This window comes from Coregonus lavaretus (genome assembly GCF_964263955.1).
Source record: "Coregonus lavaretus genome assembly, chromosome: 5".
Classification (NCBI taxonomy): Eukaryota; Metazoa; Chordata; class Actinopteri; order Salmoniformes; family Salmonidae; genus Coregonus; species Coregonus lavaretus.
In genome coordinates, this window is record NC_139992.1 from 64556062 (window position 1) to 64578234 (window position 22173).

The 22173-nt window shown below is 43.3% G+C and overlaps 2 protein-coding genes across 2 annotated transcripts in view; both read left to right on the forward strand.

The window, feature by feature from the left end:
* LOC311130165 (myosin light chain kinase, smooth muscle-like) overlaps nt 1-21637 on the forward strand; it is a gene marked incomplete at its 3' end in the record, with an annotated part of 108323 nt that extends 86686 nt beyond the window's left edge. Inside the window, exons 19-33 of the mRNA XM_084162859.1 lie at nt 1229-1282; nt 1678-1725; nt 2453-2580; nt 4400-4556; nt 6087-6392; nt 6559-6585; nt 6779-6863; nt 10357-10560; nt 11196-11413; nt 11677-11800; nt 14606-14758; nt 15258-15381; nt 16325-16415; nt 16709-16828; nt 21369-21637. Of these exons, the coding sequence (XP_084018985.1) occupies nt 1229-1282; nt 1678-1725; nt 2453-2580; nt 4400-4556; nt 6087-6392; nt 6559-6585; nt 6779-6863; nt 10357-10560; nt 11196-11413; nt 11677-11800; nt 14606-14758; nt 15258-15381; nt 16325-16415; nt 16709-16828; nt 21369-21637 (2108 nt within the window). The remainder of the gene's footprint in view (nt 1-1228; nt 1283-1677; nt 1726-2452; nt 2581-4399; nt 4557-6086; nt 6393-6558; nt 6586-6778; nt 6864-10356; nt 10561-11195; nt 11414-11676; nt 11801-14605; nt 14759-15257; nt 15382-16324; nt 16416-16708; nt 16829-21368) is intronic.
* LOC311130166 (general transcription factor II-I repeat domain-containing protein 2-like) lies at nt 18656-21341 on the forward strand. The gene is made up of 2 exons (XM_084162860.1): nt 18656-20336; nt 20517-21341. Exon 1 carries the CDS (start codon nt 18722-18724, stop codon nt 20321-20323), a length of 1602 nt encoding a protein of 533 aa, XP_084018986.1. The 5' UTR covers nt 18656-18721; the 3' UTR covers nt 20324-20336; nt 20517-21341.
* Nucleotides 21638-22173: the final 536 nt, after the last annotated feature.

The window sequence follows — 22173 nt, forward strand, 5'->3', positions numbered from 1 at the left end:
TGAGATACATTCAGCCTCTTGCAAATTGAAGGAAAATTATGAAACAGACTTATTTTTTGGGGCCCATTTCTGGGGGAAGCCTGGCTTCCCTTGGTATCCATGAATACACACCACTGTCTTTTAACTGCAGCTCAAATGCTGGGTGCAGTAGTTTATTTATAATTCAAAACTGAACATGGCATGTGAAAACTTTACTACCGGACCAATTAAGCATTTGTTGTTCTTAAAGGGAAAATCTACCTTTAAAAAAAAAAATGTTTTATCAGTCCACTGTTGGTACGGTCCCAAAATATTTTGCATGTCAGCAGTCAAGTCTTCAAGATATTGCACTTTCAAGATACAAAGTGTCACCAGCCGCATCACATTATCATGATGCAAAATGCATTTGCATCATGATGTGGTCGGTGACACATTGCTTCTTGAAAGTCCAATATCTTGAAGACTTGACTGCTAACATGCAAAGCGTTTTGAAAAAAATACCAAAAGACTGGATTTTCCCTTTTAAGTTCTCTACTTGTTTTGGAAACTTCATGAACACAAGCTTTAAAGAGTACGCTATTTCCCCGCACTAAAACCTTACACAGCCATTCGGTGTGCTCATAACCATTTTAGTGTGTTTAAAAGCCTGTTCTCTTTCTTTGTCATTTTCTGTATTTGACACTGCAAAAATATGTTTTGTACAGTTTGCGCAAATGGAACATCATGGAAACAGCAATGGTAGATGTTTTCTGTGCAATTAAACTTTATCAACTTCTCATGCAGAAAAGAGGGAAATTAAGACTTTGCGAGCTCCGAGCTTAAACTGTAATCATTAAGGTTAATACTCTGTGTTGCTCCTCACTATCTGCATTAGTTCCTTTTTAAGGTGACATTAATTCTTGACGGCAATCAAATGTAAAATAAATTGTGTCAAGCTATTTCCTGAATATTTTGGTACTATTTTTGTGTATTACCAAAAAAGGCAAATACCAAAGGACATAAGCACAGAGGCAGCCCTTTCTCCCAGGACATCCACAAGAGAATAGCTCCCTCCCCCAAGTTCACTTATCAGACAGTTTATTCTACGTTCCCATATACTGTCCTGGGAAGAACTAGTAACATTTTCTATGAAGTTCATAATACACTCTGTTATGACAGACTATAAGCCTAAGTCTTCATATAATGACATGAATAAAGGCAAATGCATTGAACAAGGATTCTGAATCTACAAATGTCTTATTTCCCACAGTATGTACTCCGTCAGAGGCTAGCTTACAAACTGGACTGGTGTTTCAAACTTGTGGTAAATGAGTTGTACAAATTCAATCTTCATCTATGTTTTGATCAATAAGTCTTGTCAATAGTAACAACTGGATTCCAGCTATATCGGTGCAGGAACAATTTGAGTGATTATGTGGGGAAAAGAACAGGAACTTACACTTTGCTTTACTAATGCTTGCTGCTGTTGTAGCTCACAATGTAATAATCCAGTGCAATGACATTAATTTATGCGAATCCTACACTCACCATTTTAAAATTCTGTCTGTGTTCAGATCACTATGTTCATTTTACTTGAATAATTGCGTTGAAGATTCACAAATGGGAATAATTTGTATCAAATCTCATTTGATCCATTATCGACTGCATTGACATAACTGCGGCCTTCCCAATTGTAATAATTTATAGTCTCTTTTCCAGGTGAGGCAAGGATAAAGAAACCAAATACAAAGACGCCTCCCAAACAGGGTAAGAAAGACTTCCTCATACATGCAATACAAAAATGTATCTCAGGGGACCTATGTATCAAGCGTCTCAGAGTAGGAGTGCTGAGCTAGGATCAGCTCCACCTGTCCAAAAAGGCAAAACTGATCCTAAATCAGCTCTTCTACTCTGGGGTGCTTGATACCGTACTAAAACTCTCTGGCCTAATAAAGAGAGACCAACCCAAATGTCAACAAGCAGTATAGATGATCCCCTAGCCTGTGCTCCAGCCCAGCTCTCTCATTCAGCAATAGGTAGGCTAGAGGGCCTAGCTCGTGTGCCAAACACTGGCTGTAGCCAGCTGCTCTCTGAGAGCTGATCCCTGCTCTGGCAGAGGTCTGGGTGTGCATGTAATGGCAATCGGAGATTCTCCCCCCCCCAACCATGCTGTAAGATCAAACCTGGCCTCTAAGATCACGCGCCAGGAGAGCGTGAGGCCCAATCCCAGCAGCTGTTGCAGTTGTGCGTTAAGCTTGCAGAGGAGCTTTAAGGCGTTAGCAACACAATGATGTGGAGGCAAAGGCGGAAAGTCAGGGGCCTGCCAACCCATCTCAGCCCCCAGATGAATGGACAAACAGTGGGCGGGGGTAGCCAAATGAGTACCTAATGCTAGTTTTACCTGGAGGTTTGTTCTGATAATGGATGGAGATGTTCCTGGCTGAAGTGTGTGTGTGTGTGTGTGTGTGTGTGTGTGTGCGCATCTGTCATCCAGCTATACCTCCTCAGATCGTTCAGTTCCCGGACGACATGAAGATCCTGGCAGGAGAGAAGGTGGAAATTCTCTGTAAGTTTGGAGGCGCTCCGCCAATCAACTGCACCTGGCTCAAGTTCCGCAAACCAGTAAGGACCAGTCTGTACCAGTCCACCCCTTTATGTATTGAATATACACTGCTCAAAAAAATAAAGGGAACACTTAAACAACACAATGTAACTCCAAGTCAATCACACTTCTGTGAAATCAAACTGTCCACTTAGGAAGCAACACTGATTGACAATACATTTCACATGCTGTTGTGCAAATGGAATAGACAACAGGTGGAAATTATAGGCAATTAGCAAGACACCCCCAATAAAGGACTGGTTTTGCAGGTGGTGACCACAGACCACTTCTCAGTTCCTATGCTTCCTGGCTGATGTTTTGGTCACTTTTGAATGCTGGCGGTGCTTTCACTCTTGTGGTAGCATGAGACGGAGTCTACAACCCACACAAGTGGCTCAGGTAGTGCAGCTCATCCAGGATGGCACATCAATGCGAGCTGTGGCAAGAAGGTTTGCTGTGTTTGTCAGCGTAGTGTCCAGAGCATGGAGGCGCTACCAGGAGACAGGCCAGTACATCAGGAGACGTGGAGGAGGCCGTAGGAGGGCAACAACCCAGCAGCAGGACCGCTACCTCCGCCTTTGTGCAAGGAGGAGCAGGAGGAGCACTGCCAGAGCCCTGCAAAATGACCTCCAGCAGGCCACAAATGTGCATGTGTCTGCTCAAACGGTCAGAAACAGACTCCATGAGGGTGGTATGAGGGCCCGACGTCCACAAGTGGGGGTTGTGCTTACAGCCCAACACCGTGCAGGACGTTTGGCATTTGCCAGAGAACACCAAGATTGGCAAATTCGCCACTGGCGCCCTGTGCTCTTCACAGATGAAAGCAGGTTCACACTGAGCACATGTGACAGACGTGACAGTCTGGAGACGCCGTGGAGAACGTTCTGCTGCCTGCAACATCCTCCAGCATGACCGGTTTGGAGGTGGGTCAGTCATGGTGTGGGGTGGCATTTCTTTGGGGGGCCGCACAGCCCTCCATGTGCTCGCCAGAGGTAGCCTGACTGCCATTAGGTACCAAGATGAGATCCTCAGACCCCTTGTGAGACCATATGCTGGTGCGGTTGGCCCTGAGTTCCTCCTAATGCAAGACAATGCTAGACCTCATGTGGCTGGAGTGTGTCAGCAGTTCCTGCAAGAGGAAGGCATTGATGCTATGGACTGGCCCGCCCGTTCCCCAGACCTGAATCCAATTGAGCACATCTGGGACATCATGTCTCGCTCCATCCACCAATGCCACGTTGCACCACAGACTGTCCAGGAGTTGGCGGATGCTTTAGTCCAGGTCTGGGAGGAGATCCCTCAGGAGACCATCCGCCACCTCATCAGGAGCATGCCCAGGCGTTGTAGGGAGGTCATACAGGCACGTGGAGGCCACCCACACTACTGAGCCTCATTTTGACTTATTTTAAGGACATTACATCAAAGTTGGATCAGCCTGTAGTGTGGTTTTCCACTTTAATTTTGAGGGTGACTCCAAATCCAGACCTCCATGGGTTGATAAATTTGATTTCCATTGATAATTTTTGTGTGATTTTGTTGTCAGCACATTCAACTATGTAAAGGAAAAAGTATTTAATAAGATTATTTCATTCATTCAGATCTAGGATGTGTTATTTTAGTGTTCCCTTTATTTTTTTTTGCATTGACTCTATTGCTCTGCCCGTCTATGATCAACTCTAACCATCATCTGAAGTTATCTACCATGTCCACTTTCTAATTATTTATATATATATTTTTAATAACACTATACTAACTCAAGGATGTAGCTCCTTGAATACTGTTTTATCAAACATTTCCTTCTCCGTGTAATGACTGACCTTATGGTGGTTTTGTCTGCAGATCCAAGAGGTCAAAGGTGATTTAACCATTGAAACCACTGAGTCCAACAGTAAACTGACCATCGCCGACAGCCAGCAGGAGCACTGTGGCTGCTACACCGTCGAGCTGCGAAACAACTACGGCGTGAGACAGGCTGCTCTCAACCTCACCGTTGTTGGTATGTTCCATTTATCCAAATCAGGCCGTATTGAATTTGGCCTGTAGGCGCTAGGCAGTGACGCCATTTTTAGCTCCATCATTGAGATTCACAAGACAACTAAGAGTCTTTCCCTGTGTAAAATTATATTTACTATAATGCATGATTTAAATTGCTCTACTACCTGTAATGTTTGTCTCTCGTAAAAATGGCAGTCCTGTAGCTTTGGGGAATGTTGTTGGGGAAGGGAAGGTACGCAGGCCGGCCAGCTCGAGCTCTCTAGATCCTAACACTAACAAGCCACTGCAGGGATCTCCAATGGCCTTTTAAGGCTGTGCTTTCTCTTCAGCTGTTGCTTTAATGAGCCCCTTTGCCACTTCTGTCAGAGTGGAGTGTATCCAGCCTGACTCAGGGAATATGCAGCAGCCTGGGAGAAGAGTTATTGAGCTGCTGTTTATGTGCCCGGAAAACTGTTAATAGCATACAGAGACGCAGCGCTTGTTAGACACTGGTAAAAGCAGCCCGCTACTTTGATGTTTGTTAATGTATATGATCCTGAAGTTACTTTTACAACCTTGGACTGCATGTATGGTGTATAGAGGTTTAGAATTGAATTGTTTCATATAATTTGTGGCCCCTTTTGCAGTGACATTGACTCGTCCCCCATTGCAAGCCTGCTGGTGTCAAGCTGTGCTCTTTGGGGTGGATTCGTTTGGTATTTTACAAGGAGCACTGGGGATTAAGTGGGGGTATGCTTGTAACAGCTTGTGTAACATGTCACCCACCCCTTCAACAAAGCAGGGAGAATAAAGTGTACTGTAGCTAGCAGACAGTCTGGGGCATATCGTCTGACATTGGCAGTACATAAAACTGATCCAGACTCCCTGTGTGGAGACTCCCTACCTCACTGCTCACTGATCATCTGCTCTTAAGTACGGTCTCCTGTACTGTGCCTTTAATGGACACCCTGCCATGACTGGATATGGTGAAACTGTTGTTGGCGAATGGACTTGGTGGTTCAGAAGGTAGCCACTATAGCCAGACAATATATTTTTTCATTACCAACATGGCTGTGCTTTTGTGTGCATGGTGACTACTGAGTACAGACATTGGTGAATGGAAGGTTTGTATGTCCTTCCTGGAACTGTTATCATTTGATCCTCCTGTCTCAGGTGGTTAATCTTGCACAGCACATTTATCAGATCCTGGGACTGGTAGTCCAATCTGTCCAAACCTTCACGAGTCGACTAACTCAACCCGCAAACTCTAGGTCTGTGTCCCAAATTGAACCCTATTCTCTATATAGTGCACTACTTTTGACCAGGGCCCATAGGTTTCTGGTCAAAAGTAATGTACTATATAGGGAATAGGGTTACATTTGGGACTAAGCCTAGAGCATGTTTCACATCAATGTAAACATGGTTTTGTGTGGCTTGTTGAAAGGCCTAGTATGGCGACTGAAATGCAGCCCATTTGGCACAGACCCAGACCAGTGTTCAGAACTCAGTGTTGACCTCTTGGGTGGCTCTGTGTGACCTCTGTGTATTCCAGACAAACCTGATCCCCCTGCACGTGTTCCAGCAGCCTCAGACATCCGCCGCTCCACCCTCACGCTGTCATGGTATGGCCCCACCTACGATGGGGGCAGCGCGGTCCAGTCCTACAACCTGGAGATATGGAATTCTGTGGACAACGAGTGGAAGGATCTGATCACCTGCAACAGCACCTTCTATAATGTTCACAATCTGCTGGGTCAACGCCAGTACAAGTTCAGGGTGCGCGCTGTCAATATCTACGGTATCGGCGAGCCCAGTGCCGAGTCTGAGCCTGTCACAATGCTAGAGGAGGATATAGAGGGTGAGCTCCCCCTATTGGGGTATATGGTGTACTGCCACTCATTGGTAACACTATCATCACACTCATTGTTAACAAGCTGTTTTCTTTGACGGACATTGATTCATACTAATGATTATTAATTCATACTAATGACTAACGACACATTTTATTTTATTTTATCGAACAGAAAAGGAGGAGGTTGAGGATGATGAAGGTATGTCTAATCTAATCCAATAATCGATGTTTAGATGTAATTGTTTCCTTAAAAAAAATATGTCTAACGCCTATGAAGCACATGTAAAATGCTTTATTACGTCCTTTATAATGCCTTATAATGTACTTATGTGTTATGACTGGCTAAGCATATACACTGTAATAACTCAAAAGTGTAATGTTCCTATTTTCAGACAAAGAGCCAGACTACAGAGATGTGACTGTTAGAACAGATGTTAAAGTCAAAGATCTGTATGATGTGGAAGAGCGGCTCGGAACGTGAGTACCCACCTATAAACATGTTGGTCAGCAAAGCATTGATTTAATTGTGGTCCTCTGGCTCAGTCAGTTGAGCATTGCACTTGTAACGCTTGAGTCGTGGTTTCGATTTCCGCTTGGGGTCCCCATATGAACAAAGTATGCACAACTACTGTACGTCGCCTTGGATAAAAACTTCTGCTAAATGGCATATATATATACATATACACAGTGAGGGGAAAAAAGTATTTGATCCCCTGTTGATTTTGTACGTTTGCCCACTGACAAAGAAATGATCAGTCTATAATTTTAATGGTAGGTTTATTTGAACAGTGAGAGACAGAATAACAACAAAATAATCCAAAAAAACACATGTCAAAAATGTTATAAATTGATTTGCATTTTAATGAGGGAAATAAGTATTTGACCCCCTCTCAATCAGAAAGATTTCTGGCTCCCAGGTGTCTTTTATATAGGTAACGAGCTGAGGTTAGGAGCACACTCTTAAAGGGAGTGCTCCTAATCTCAGCTTGTTACCTAAATAAAAGACACCTGTCCACAGAAGCAATCAATCAATCAGATTCCAAACTCTCCACCATGGCCAAGACCAAAGAACTCTCCAAGGATGTCAGGGACAAGATTGTAGACCTACACAAGGCTGGAATGGGATACAAGACCATCGTCAAGCAGCTTGGTGAGAAGGTGACAACAGTTGGTGCGATTATTGGCAAATGGAAGAAACACAAAATAACTGTCAATCTCCCTCAGCCTGGGGCTCCATGCAAGATCTCACCTTGTGGAGTTGCAATGATCATGAGAACGGTGAGGAATCAGCCTAGAACTACACGGGAGGACTGAAATCCTGCAGTGCCCGCAAGGTCCCCCTGCTCAAGAAAGCACATATACATGCCCGTCTGAAGTTTGCCAATGAACATCAGAATGATTCAGAGGAGAACTGGGTGAAAGTGTTGTGGTCAGATGAGACCAAAATGGAGCTCTTTGGCATCAACTCAACTCGCCGTGTTTGGAGGAGGAGGAATGCTGCCTATGACCCCAAGAACACCAGCCCCATCGTCAAACATGGAGGTGGAAACATTATGCTTTGGGGGTGTTTGTCTGCTAAGGGGACAGGACAACTGCACCGCATCAAAGGGACGATGGACGGGGCCATGTACCGTCAAATCTTGGGTGAGAACCTCCTTCCCTCAGCCAGGGCATTGAAAATGGGTCGTGGATGGGTATTCCAGCATGACAATGACCCAAAACACACGGCCAAGGCAACAAAGGAGTGGCTCAAGAAGAAGCACATTAAGGTCCTGGAGTGACCTAGCCAGTCTCCAGACCTTAATCCCATAGAAAATCTGTGGAGGGAGCTGAAGGTTCGAGTTGCCAAACGTCAGCCTCGAAACCTTAATGACTTGTTGAAGATCTGCAAAGAGGAGTGGGACAAAATCCCTCCTGAGATGTGTGCAAACCTGGTGGCCAACTACAAGAAACGTCTGACCTCTGTGATTGCCAGGGTTTTGCCACCAAGTACTAAGTCATATTTTGCAGAGGGGTCAAATACTTATTTACCTCATTCAAATGCAAATCAATTTATAACATTTTTGACATGCGTTTTTCTGGATTTTTTTGTTGTTATTCTGTCTCTCACTATTCAAATAAACCTACCATTAAAATTATAGACTGATCATTTCTTTGTCAGTGGGCAAACGTACAAAATCAGCAGGAGATCAAATACTTTTTTCCCTCACTGTGTATATATATATATATATATATATATAGATAGATACAGTGGGGGAAAAAAGTATTTAGTCAGCCACCAATTGTGCAAGTTCTCCCACTTAAAAAGATGAGAGAGGCCTGTAATTTTCATCATAGGTACACGTCAACTATGACAGACAAATTGAGAGAAAAAAATCCAGAAAATCACATTGTAGGATTTTTAATGAATTTATTTGCAAATGATGGTGGAAAATAAGTATTTGGTCACCTACAAACAAACAAGATTTCTGGCTCTCACAGACCTGTAACTTCTTCTTTAAGAGGCTCCTCTGTCCTCCACTCGTAACCTGTATTAATGGCACCTGTTTAAACTTGTTATCAGTATAAAAGACACCTGTCCACAACCTCAAACAGTCACACTCCAAACTCCACTATGGCCAAGACCAAAGAGCTGTCAAAGGACACCAGAAACAAAATTGTAGACCTGCACCAGGCTGGGAAGACTGAATCTGCAATAGGTAAGCAGCTTGGTTTGAAGAAATCAACTGTGGGAGCAATTATTAGGAAATGGAAGACATACAAGACCACTGATAATCTCCCTCGATCTGGGGCTCCACGCAAGATCTCACCCCGTGGGGTCAAAATGATCACAAGAACGGTGAGCAAAAATCCCAGAACCACACGGGGGGACCTAGTGAATGACCTGCAGAGAGCTGGGACCAAAGTAACAAAGCCTACCATCAGTAACACACTACGCCGCCAGGGACTCAAATCCTGCAGTGCCAGACGTGTCCCCCTGCTTAAGCCAGTACATGTCCAGGCCCGTCTGAAGTTTGCTAGAGTGCATTTGGATGATCCAGAAGAGGATTGGGAGAATGTCATATGGTCAGATGAAACCAAAATAGAACTTTTTGGTAAAAACTCAACTCGTCGTGTTTGGAGGACAAAGAATGTTGAGTTGCATCCAAAGAACACCATACCTACTGTGAAGCATGGGGGTGGAAACATCATGCTTTGGGGCTGTTTTTCTGCAAAGCGACCAGGACGACTGATCCGTGTAAAGGAAAGAATGAATGGGGCCATGTATCGTGAGATTTTGAGTGAAAACCTCCTTCCATCAGCAAGGGCATTGAAGATGAAACGTGGCTGGGTCTTTCAGCATGACAATGATCCCAAACACACCGCCCGGGCAACGAAGGAGTGGCTTCGTAAGAAGCATTTCAAGGTCCTGGAGTGGCCTAGCCAGTCTCCAGATCTCAACCCCATAGAAAATCTTTGGAGGGAGTTGAAAGTCAGTGTTGCCCAGCGACAGCCCCAAAACATCACTGCTCTAGAGGAGATCTGCATGGAGGAATGGGCCAAAATACCAGCAACAGTGTGTGAAAACCTTGTGAAGACTTACAGAAAACGTTTGACCTGTGTCATTGCCAACAAAGGGTATATAACAAAGTATTGAGAAACTTTTGTTATTGACCAAATAATTATTTTCCACCATAATTTGCAAATAAATTCATTAAAAATCCTACAATGTGATTTTCTGGATTTTTTTTCCTCATTTTGTCTGTCATAGTTGACGTGTACCTATGATGAAAATTACAGGCCTCTCTCATCTTTTTAAGTGGGAGAACTTGCACAATTGGTGGCTGACTAAATACTTTTTTTCCCCACTGTATTTAAAGCAAAGCATTTATCTACATTGACACTTATCTGTAGTAGGCCTGCTGTGCATGCCTCTCATCCATCCTCTGTATCAGATTCCCCAAAAACATTTTGGTCTTCTATGTTGTAGGGGGAAATTCGGACAAGTATTTAAACTTTTGGAGAAGGCAACGAAAAAGCATTGGGCTGGAAAGTTTATCAAAGCCTACTCTGCGAAAGAGAAAGATAATGTGAGACAAGAGATTGCTATAATGAACTCCCTCCATCATCCCAAGCTTGTCCAGTGCATTGATGCCTTCGAAGGCAAGTCAGACATTGTCATGGTTTTGGAAATGTGAGTATATTTAATTTAACTTATACCTTACAAAGAGTAGATATTCAGTTACCCTATGGGCCCTGGTCAAAAGTAGTGCACTATATAAAGAATAGGTGCCATTTGGGACACAGGCCTATTTAGTTTGACTAGAAATTTCATTTTATTTAGCAGACGACAAACTAATGAGTACAGGTGCATTTGCAGTTTGAGCTTGAGGATTTTCACTTGAAAATTATCTGAATATGAAAAGTGATATAACCTTTTATTTGTTTTCCATTTCGAACATCTACGTCTGAATATTTTTTTCCAGACAGACACTTCAGACAGACAGAACCATTGGCTTTTTTATATGGTGATGCTTAGAAAAAGTTCACTTGCCAAATACTTTAGACATGTAAACACATTAGACTGAACCATTTCCCCTGTTCTTTTTATAGCATTATCAAACAGTTGACTGACACAAGAACACTTGACTCACATTAAAAACACCAATTGTCCAATTTTAGATGATATGCCTTGTAAGCTGAAAAACGATATCCGAGATACTCTAGATTTGACAAGTATGTGGTATGCAGTCAATGATTTTCATATTTGGCAGTGATATCCATCTATATTGCAGGATCTCAACCATCATTCTCTCTCTACCTCTACAGGATCTCTGGCGGGGAACTGTTTGAGCGTATCATCGATGAAGACTTTGAGCTGACAGAGAGAGAGGTTATTAAGTACATGCTGCAGATTGTGGACGGGGTCCATTACATCCACAAGCAGGGTATAGTCCATCTGGACCTGAAGCCTGAGAATATCATGTGTGTCAACAAGACTGGGAGCACCATCAAACTCATCGACTTCGGCCTCGCACGCAGACTAGGTAACCAGGCCTCATGTGCACAAGACAATTTCAGAATTAGTTGCAAAATTCTGGTAACTTTCCCAGAAATCCTGATTGGAGGATTCCCAGATATCCTGATTCCAGAAATATTCCAACTGGGATTTCTGGAAAACTTGGGAATTTGGGTAAAGTTATAGGAATTCTGCAACTCTATTCCGAATCGTGACGTTTCTTTTCAATAATTTAAAATGCTAAACACCAACAGTTCATTCTTGAAACCCTCTTCCCGTGTGTGCTCCTAGAAAACTCTGGAACATTGAAAGTTCTTTTTGGAACCCCTGAGTTTGTGGCCCCAGAAGTGATCAACTATGAAGCAATCAGTTACCCAACAGACATGTGGAGTATAGGAGTCATCTGCTACATCCTGTGAGTGTCAAGCAAGTTAGAACTACCATTATAAGTACCCTTCTAACTACTCTTATTTGTAATGTTTGTGGTAAGCTTCTATGGTAACACTTTATTTGGATAGTCCCAAATAGATGGTTTGTAAATAGTTAAAATGTTGCTGACAATTAGTTGAACAAACTATCCACTAACCTTAAAGGACAACATTTGGGTTGTTATTATGAAGTATTTACTGATGTCCTACACAGTTTGTGTAATTTTATGATTTCATGTCTGACTGTTTAGTGATGAGCAAAACCGGAAATTGCTTCTGACGTTTTCCAGTAGGATCCCTGAGATGACTATTACAATACATTTTGGACAGTCAATTATTAGTGATCTATATAACCCGCCTATAGTTTTCTGGTCACATTGGAACTCCCTGTGATATGTTGCACTGGTTGTCTAACATTTGTAAATATTTTAAATAGAGGCTCAAAAACCCATATTATTATATTTATAGTCGGCTTACTCAAATATTTTTCTGTTCAAGGCTCAAACTTTAATGATTCCATTCGGCAAAACCACTCCCACCATCACCGACCAGCCGTCATTGTGCCTTTTCCAAATAGCCTATATACTTTCGTATTGAATGACTTGTAAACGTCATACTTTTTATTAATTCCAATTGGCCTCCAGTGTTGTTGGAAGGTTGCTTAGACAGTCGCTGAGGCTGTATTTGTCTTATCGTTGAAAACACTATTTCAAATGCAGCAGGTTTAGCTACCTAGCTAGCTAGCATTGCTAATGTTTGCACCAAAGACACAGGCTGAGACTAGGATTCCTTAATGATTTGCCTATACATTTCATAGTAAACATTGTGTTCTTCTAACAGGTCTACATCTTTGGACTTTTTAAGACAGTCGCTAAGATGCTGCTGTTATTGTTGCAAATACTCTTATTTTGGATGTAGCAGTTATGGTTAGCGTAGCTAGTTAGTATCAATTATTATTATTTGTTAGTGGATTGCAGTTGATTGGTGACAATAACATGAACATATATTCAGCATGACATTCATCCAAGCGTTATAATATATTTACAACCCAAAAGTAATGTGAAATACACTCATAACTTATGGCGTAAGCAATATATTTAGACTAAACCTTGTCTGGGCTTGATAACCAGCCAGCTAAGCTAACAGCAGGGTAACTAGGCAGAGCATTGCATCATGGGAGGAGAAATGCACCCTGGGAATCGTAGTATGCTGTAGGGGAGTGCAATACAGAAGATTCAAAATGTAAAAAACGAGGAATCGTGCAGTATGACTAACAAAAATGATAAAGCATCAATGTGTATCAAATCTAACAATAGGGCATATACTCACCGGACAGTTTATTAGGTACACCCGTCTAGTACCGAGTCGGACCCCCATTTGCCTCCAGAACAGTCTGAATTAAGTTGGACAACTGAATGCATTCAACTGAAATGTGTCTTCCGCATTTAACCCAACCCCTCTGAATCAGAGAGGTGCGGAGGGCTGCCTTAATCGACCTTCACTTCTTCGGCGCCCGGGGAACAGTGTGTTAACTGCCTTGCTCAGGGGCAGAATGACAGATTTTTACCTTGTCAGCTCGGGGATTCGATCCAGCAACCTTTCGGTTACTGGCCCAACACTCCTACCCGCCAGTATACTGCGCCGTTATTTGTCTGTTAGCTTGCATGATTCTTGCCATTCTCCTTCAACCTCTCATCAACAAGAGGTTTTCGCCCACAGGACTGCCGCTGACTGTATATTTTTTGTTTGTCGCACCATTCTCAGTAAGCCCTAGACACTGTCGTGCGTGAAATGCCTAGGAGGGCGGCTGTTTCTGAGATGCGCGCCTGGCACCAACTAACAGTAACTGGATGCCTGTTTGCCTGCTTTATATAGCAAGCCACGGCCACGTGACTCATTGTCTGTAGGAACGGGGTGGTGTACCTAATAAACTGGCCGGTGGGTGTATACGAACAGCATAACTGGTTATAAAGTGGCCAAATTGTCCTTTAACCCTTATGCTAACCCTAACTGTAACCCAGCAAGCTGTTGCAGTAATAGTTGATAGTTTGAGCATCTGTAGATCATCTATAGGGGACTATCCAAATAAAGTGTGACTGTCTATTTGCTACAAGGTGTCCCTAATCTCAAACCAGCTTTATCAGGTTTCTCTGGGCTTTCATGCTCTCTGCAACAGACACTTTCCAGCAGCAGGCAGGCAGGCAGGCAGTGTACGGGCCTTTCCATCCTCTATGCCTGTAAATGGATATAGAGGAAGAGCACAGCGATACTCTCCAGTGCCCCAAACCTGTGTGAGATCTCCTCGGTCCACAAATATTTATTACACACTGCTTACATAAGTGTTACAAATTAGGCTCTCCCGTATCTCCTCTGTTGCTTCACAGATTCTAGGGATGCGTCCCAAATGGCTTCCTATGTAGTGCACTACTTTTGGCCAAAGCCCTATGGGAATAGGGTGCCATTTGGGATGCACCTAGTTTTCATCCATCCTGTTCCAGAGTCCTGACTCAAAGTGTACAAGGAGAATAAAAAGCTTTACTGATGTACTGACATACACCTACAGTATGGAAAACATCTGGGTGTGCCCAATGAGACCAGCGGCTTTGTTGAAATCTATACTACAATTTGGCCTTTGATCATTTAAAAGTAAGCAGGGTTTAGGGGGCCGGCAGGGTGTGGTGCGCTTTCCATGCAAAGCAGAAATGTTTTTTGGTAGACGTTATTGTGCACCTTTTGTAGGTCAACCATCACTATCCTCTCTTTTATCGCTTTCCCCCTTTCTCTCTCCTCAGCGTGAGTGGCCTGTCCCCATTCATGGGGGACAACGACAACGAGACCCTGTCCAACGTGACCTCGGCCACCTGGGACTTTGAAGACGACGCCTTCGATGAGATCTCAGACCACGCCAAAGACTTCATCACCATGCTGCTGAAGAAAGATATGAAGTAAGCACCATGGTGCTGCTCTCTGAGACACAACATGATTAAAGACAGGTTGCATCCCAAATGGCACCCTATTCCCTACATAGCGCACTACTTTACCATATTTTGCCATAGAAAGTATTGCACTAAATATGGAATAGGGTGCCATTTGGGATGAAGCCCCAGTTCTGACATGATTTGACTGTAAATGTTGTAGAATGCTTTGATCAGCCTGCCAGATGTCTCTGTTTAGATTGTTGAGGTGTAAGATATACGTTATTTACAGCCTCAGACTAAACTAATGGGTTCCTGATGCTAACGGTTGCCTTTGATTCAATGGTTCCTTTCCCAAATGGCACCATATTCCCTGTGTAGTAGACTACTTTCGACCAGGGCTCTGGTCAAAAGTAGTGCACTATATAGGGTGCAATTTGGGACTATGTCCAAATCACTATCTGATGTGTTGGAATACAGTGAGAATGAAGTCTTCATGCCTCTCGCTCATGTGGTTCTCTGACCGTAGGGCCAGACTAACATGTGATCAGTGCTATGAACACCCATGGCTAAAACAAGACACTGGCAAAATGGAGGCCAAGAAGCTGTCCAAGGAGAGGATGAAGAAATACATCTTGAGAAGGAAATGGCAGGTAGGTGCAAACAGAACAGATCATGGGCTGTGTCCCATAGGGCTCTGGTCAAAAGTAGTCCACTATAAAGGTAACAGGGTGTCATTTGGGATGCACACCATTTCTCATGTTACAGTGCAACATATGGCCATCCATCTTTAACAGTAGGGCTTTGCTCAGCAGCATAAAATAGTTTAAAAGAGAAACAACAAGACAAGCACTGTAGTACGGCACAGTATATGAATCATCCAAAACATGTGCGTTTGAGAATGGTATATAGAATTCTGCTATAGGAGAGGCTACTGAAATTGTTGACTTGCCTCATCTAGCCTACTCGATGAGCTTCCAAGTTGGTTATGACAAGTGAATCTCACTAAGTCCCTGCAGTTCAACTCATTCTCTGAGTGCTCACACATGAATAGACCTCTCATTGTACTACACAGTCACCATGGAGGTCCATAAGAATTTCATGAGGTTGAAAAGTACAAACCGCAAGCATTACGTTGGAAAACTAGAGCACAAAACAGTAGAGATGGTGAAAGTGGAGAGATGTCCTTTTTTTGTCCTTTGACCTGTATTTTGAACTGAATTTACAAATCCTGAAGGCAACAATCTCAGGGATCAAGTTATCCAGTTGTGGTTGTAGTAGCGAGCATAGTTTTAGGATCATAGGCTGTGTGTGTGTGTGTGTCCCAAATGGCACCCTACACCATATATAGGGCACTACTATAGACCAGCTCTGGTCAAAAGTAGTGCACTATAAAGGGGATAGGGTGCTATTTGGGACGCAACCCTAGTCTGTACTTCATGGCCAACTAACAGGAAATGTCAAATTGATACAAACAAGCCCATTTATTCATAAGATTGCAGTACAAACATTTCTGGAGGATGTAATTGTCTCCTAGGCCAAGGACTGTTTGTACTGCTCAGACATGTAACGATTACATCATTGATTTCATGGCAGAAAACGGGACATGCAGTGCGGGCCATCGGAAGACTGTCGTCCATGGCGATGTTGGCAGGTGTCAGTGCCAAGAAGGGCTCCCCTAACGAAGGTGGCATGGCAACTGTTTTTTTTTACTTCATGAATGTTCTAAACCTTTGTTGTACCCCTGAGCAGGGGATGGCACTCAGCTTGGGGTGTTTGTTTTATTAATGCCACTCTGCAAATATTTGCCCTCATTTTTTGGAGCACTTTGGTTGGTACACTAGGTGGTGCTACCAAGGGAGCTGCTGCTCCTATTCAAACTCAAAGCAGCACTCTGCACCACTTTTTGGTTTTTAAGTTCAATTTGAGGCTAAAACAATGTCATTAAAAAATATATAAATATTGTCCCATATTTCGCAGAGGACAACCAGTTCCTGGAGTCTGAGGAGAAAACCCAGGTCAAGCCCACCTTCAGTTCTGTGATAAAGGATGTCGAGGTGGTGGAGGGGAGCGCAGCCAGATTTGACTGCAAGATTGAGGGTAATGTCTCACAAACTCCTCATTTATATATACTTACATCATGGCCTCCTAATTTACATATACATGCATCACAAGTGCTGTATCCATTCATCTGCCATGAAGTACATAAACCAAACAGAAGGAAGGCAAATATGGTTTGATGAAGCAGCACACATAGTGTAAGCTTTGCGCTATATGGTTGTCCATAGATGTAATCTGTTCGATCTCATTCATATTTCTAATACTACCTACATCCTATGAATATCCATTGAGACACAGCCTGCATCCCAAAATGGCACCTGATTCCCTATATGCTGTTCATTAAAATAAGAATGCTGTTCATTGACTACAGCTCAGCCTTCAACACCATAGTGCCCTCTAAGCTCCTCACTAAGCTCAGGGCCCTGGGTCTGAACCCCTCCCTGTGCACCTGGATCCTAGACTTCCTGGCGGGCCAACCCCAGGTGGGGAAGGTAGGCAACAACACCTCCGCCACGCTGATCCTCAACACAGGGGTGTGTGCTCAGCACCCCTCCTGTACTCCCTGTTCTCCAACGCGATCATCAAGTTTGCTGATGACACAAGTGGTAGGGAGGAGGTGAGAGTCCTGGTAGAGTGGTGGCAGGAAAATAACCTTTCCCTCAATGTCTACAAAATGAAGGAGCTGATCGTGGACTACAAGACAGCAGAAAGAGCACATCCACATCGACAGGCTGCAGTGGATAGGGTCAAAAGCTTAAAGCTCTTCGGCGTGCACATCACTGGGTGATTCTAATGAAACCAGTGTTAACCATGGCAGTAGCAAATTGAGTTAGAAAACCATGATTCATCTGCAACAATCAACTATCATGCTGAAGAGTAAGATACCTAGTTTATGGCACAGTGTCTTATTTTAAATACATTTAACATTTTTGCTGTAATTAAACATTTCACCCCAAATTCTCATTACTGAAATGCATCAGGATTAAATTATCGGGTCATTTTATATAATTTTACTTTAGAAAAACCTAACTTAATAATATAACACAAATGATGTTGCTGTAGTTTGTCCATAAATCATAAAGATTGTATACTACTAGTTGAAGTTTACATTAAACTATAATATTTGTTATGTAAAAACAACTTTTTCAAGTTGCTGTAAAAAATTATCGTTTTATTCACGTATGATGCATAATCTAGTGGAGTAGTCCTTAAATGAGCTAGTTAATATCTTCACTTATATGCCTTCAGAATGAGGATCTTATTCTCAATGACCCCCTTTACGACACTTGACCTTCTCATTACCAAAATGACTAAAGCTCAAATTGGGAAAAACGTAGAGAACCATTACCTTACCAACATGGAGGCATGAATGGGCTTTAGTGATGTGGTCAATTGTTTGTTGAATCAGAACAAATTAACTTTTTTTTAAATTCAGTGTTATGTTTAATTCGGCCCTTTTCATTAGGTGAACAATGTAAAAAAAATGTTTTGTTTACTTTTTTGGACTTTTTTTGGTAGTTGTGGAAATTGTGGTAAAATGCATAATATCAGATCAATAAACGTAACAATAATTCTGAAATGGCAATTGCACTGCCCGCAACCGCAGGGCTTTGGCTTTGCAGAGGGTAGTGCAGTCAGCCCAACGCATCATGGGGGGCACACTACCTGCCCTACAGGACATCTACAGTACCCAGTGTCATGGGAAGGCCAAGAAGATCATCAAGGACCTTAGCCACCCGAGCAACGGCCTGTTCACCCTGCTACCATCTAGAACAGTGGTCACCAAACTACGGCCCGCGGGCCGGATACGGCCCGTCAGCACATTTGGCCCGGCCCTCTGAACAATACCAGAGACGCTATCGGATTTTTTTTCCTATTTGGCCTCCAGAAAAAAAATCCTAGGCCCGGCCCTGTCAAAGAGAGAACGGAATAATGGCGAAAAGGTTAGGTAAGAGAAAAAGTGGACTACTATCTCAGCAGAATACATTTGTACGCCAAGCTCAGCTGAACCAGGCATCCGTTCGGGCCAGCTTTCGGGTTGCTAAACTGATAGCAAGCAGCGGTAAGCCTTTCACTGACGGAGAGTTTGTTAAGAAATGTATGGATGCTGTCGCGGAGGAGGTGTGTCCCGAGAAGAAAGATGCATTTAATGCCGTAAGTCTGTCGGCGAGTACAATCACCAGACGCGTTGAAGAAATCGGGAGTAATGTATATGCCCAGCTGCAGCAGAAGACGAAAGAATTTGACTTTTTTTCATTAGCACTGGATGAGAGCACGGACGTGCAAGACACAGCGCAATTGCTCATTTTTATTCGTGGAGTTAGCGCAAACTTTGAGATATGCGAGGAGCTGGCAGCCCTCCAAAGTCTCAAAGGGACTACAACGGGAGAGGATATTTTTGACAAAGTGTGCCAAACCATGGAGAAGTTGGACCTGGACTGGTCAAAGCTAGCTAGCATCACGACTGACGGGGCTCCTAGCATGGTGGGCGAAACTCGCGGTCTAATAGGACGCATGAACCGGGAGTTGGAAAAAAGGGGTCTCACCGCCCCGCTACGAGTCCACTGCCTAATTCACCAGCAAGCACTGTGCTGCAAAGTGTTGACGTGGGATTCTGTAATGAAGGTTGTGGTGTCGTGCATAAACTTCATCAGAGCAAAGGGACTTAAACACAGGCAGTTCCAAGAATTCCTGTCTGAACTGGAGTCTACGCACGGAGATGTGCTGTACTACACAGAGGTCCGATGGCTGAGCCGGGGCAGAGTTTTGAGGCGTTTTTACGAGCTGCTACCCGAAATTAACGCATTTCTTCATTTAAAAGACAAAACGGTCCCAGAGCTGATCGACCCAGAATGGAAATGGCACCTCGCATTTTTAACAGACGTGACAGAAATACTTAACAGCCTTAACTTGCAGCTACAAGGCGAGGGGAAACTCATTTGCGACATGTATTCACACATAAAAGCATTTGAGGTGAAATTAGCGCTGCTTTTGGAACAAGTGAAAAAGCGCAACTTCGTCCATCTTCCTGCTACCCAAAACCTGTCGACAGAGAACCCAGCGGTCCCGTTCCCAGCTGAAAAGTGCGTGGAAGCACTGGAAATGCTGAAGGCGGAGTTCGGTGTGCGATTCAGTGAACTACATGTTCATGCAAAAGAAATCCGTCTTTTTCAGAACCCCTTTGTTGCCGACATTGATGAAGCCCAGCCTTCATATCAGTTTGAGTTGGCTGAGTTACAGAACTGTGATGTTCTGAAAGACGCATTCAAGCCCAACAGTCTCATTGACTTCTATGCCGCCCTCCCAAACGACACATATCCAAACATCAAAAAACACGCAATGAAAATGTCCACAGTTTTTGGCAGCACGTATATCTGCGAGAAAACCTTTTCTCGCATGAAACTGCTGAAAACTCCGATGAGATCAAGATTGACAGATGAACATTTGCATCAGTGCTTGAGACTGGCTGTAACTAGAATGGAACCTGATATTCAACTTCTCACCAGCCAGATGCAGGCCCACAGTTCACACTGATGAACATACATAGGTAAGCTCACTTTTCTGACTTGAATGAGTCATTCTGAGCATAAACAAATATAATCATAATAAAATCTACTGGGATAAAATCCATCTTTACAACCATACTGGTAGTGAAATGTATTGTGCTGTGTAGGTGCTGTATCACTTAGTTCAGTTTCTCAACCTGCTTCCTTTGTGGTTTTCACAGGGAAGTTGATGAGAGAGAGCTGCAAACAGCGGTGTCTACAAGCCTACTGGAACCTACAAAAGGATTATAAGGAAGGAACACAAGAACTTTAAGAGACTGCTCATATGTGTCAGAGAGATTCTGCTCTGACAACTGAGCTGAACTTTTATCTGTTAAGATTGTGCATGGCACAACAGAAAGTTAATGTTCCATGGCTTTTTTTTCTATGAAGAACCCAGAGAGAGTTATTTAGTTATTATTTATTTCATAAATAGTGTTATTTATTTCCTGTTTTTTCTGTGAAGAACTCAGAGAGGGTTATTTAGTTATTATTTATTTCATTAATAGTGTTATTATTTGTTTCCTGACTTTTTTTCTGTAAAGAACCTGGAAAGGGTTATTTGGTTATGTGTGGCTTTCTGGAAAACAATAAATGTTTTAAGCTCCCCTACGATCGTCACACTTTTTCTGTTACAAACTGACACCGGCCCCCCATCAGAGAAGGGAAAAGTTATGTGGCCCTCACAGGAAAAAGTTTGGGGACCCCTGATCTAGAAGGTGGAGACTGTATAGGTGCATCGAAGCTGGGGCTGGGAGACCGAAGCTGTTCATCAATCTCCGGGCCATCAGACTGTTAAACAGTCACCACTAGCCGGCCTCCACCCAGTACCCTGTCCTGAACCTTAGACACTCACTAGCCGGCTACCATCCGCTAAACTGTGTACGCGACCAATTAACTTTGATTTTATTTATATAGTGCATTACTTTTGACCAGAGTCCTATGGGCCTGGGTCAAAAGTAGTGCACAGGGAATAAGGTGCCATTTGAGGCGCAACCAAAGTATAAAGATGGTCTGTATTTTGTGGTTCCCAGGCTACCCTGATCCAGAGGTGGTGTGGTACAAAGACGAACAGCCCATCAAAGAGACGCGCCACTTCCAGATCGATTACGACGAGGAGGGCAACTGCAGCCTGGTGATCTCTGAGGTGAACGGCGATGATGATGCCAAATACACCGTCAAGGCTGTCAACAGTCTGGGTGAGGCCACGTGCACAGCTGAACTCCTGGTGGAGGTGATGGCGGGGGAGGAGGAGGAGGAGGAGGAGGAGGAGGAGGAGGAGGAGGAGGAAGAAGAGGAATGAGTGGTACGACCAGTACAAAACGAACCGATATCCCCTGTTTTTAGCTTTTACTATCTTTTAATAGCTGCGTTGGTAATACACTCACCTTCTCCGACACACTCTGAAATGGGGGGGGGGGGGAATGGGCTTGATTACCTTTTGCTATGATTATGCACTTTCCTACTTATCAGTTATAGCAGATATCAGATGTTGATATTTATAACATTACTTTGACATTAACCACATTCCAGCTGTTTGTGTTTTATCCATTTATTTGATTTGCTCAATTTACAGTATCTACGGTTTTCTCCCATCAACCAAACAAACCCAAAGTCACTGGTGTGTTTGTGGGTTGTTCCACCAATTCGGTGCCTTTTGAGAAGTGTAACTTGGTTTAAAAAAAACTTGATTTCATCTAATTTTAACATTGTCATAAGAGCACGTTCAACTTCATAAAAAAACACATTTGTCTAAGTGTGTAAGTGCCAAATAAAGTCACAGGGTTGACGATTTAATCTTAAATCGGCCATGAATCCCCTTGTGACGGGGGAATGGAA

Coding starts and splice junctions, on each gene's coding strand:
- LOC311130166 (XM_084162860.1), top strand. CDS start 18,722: ATGGCGAAAAGGTTAGGTAAGAGAAAAAGTGGACTACTATCTCAGCAG.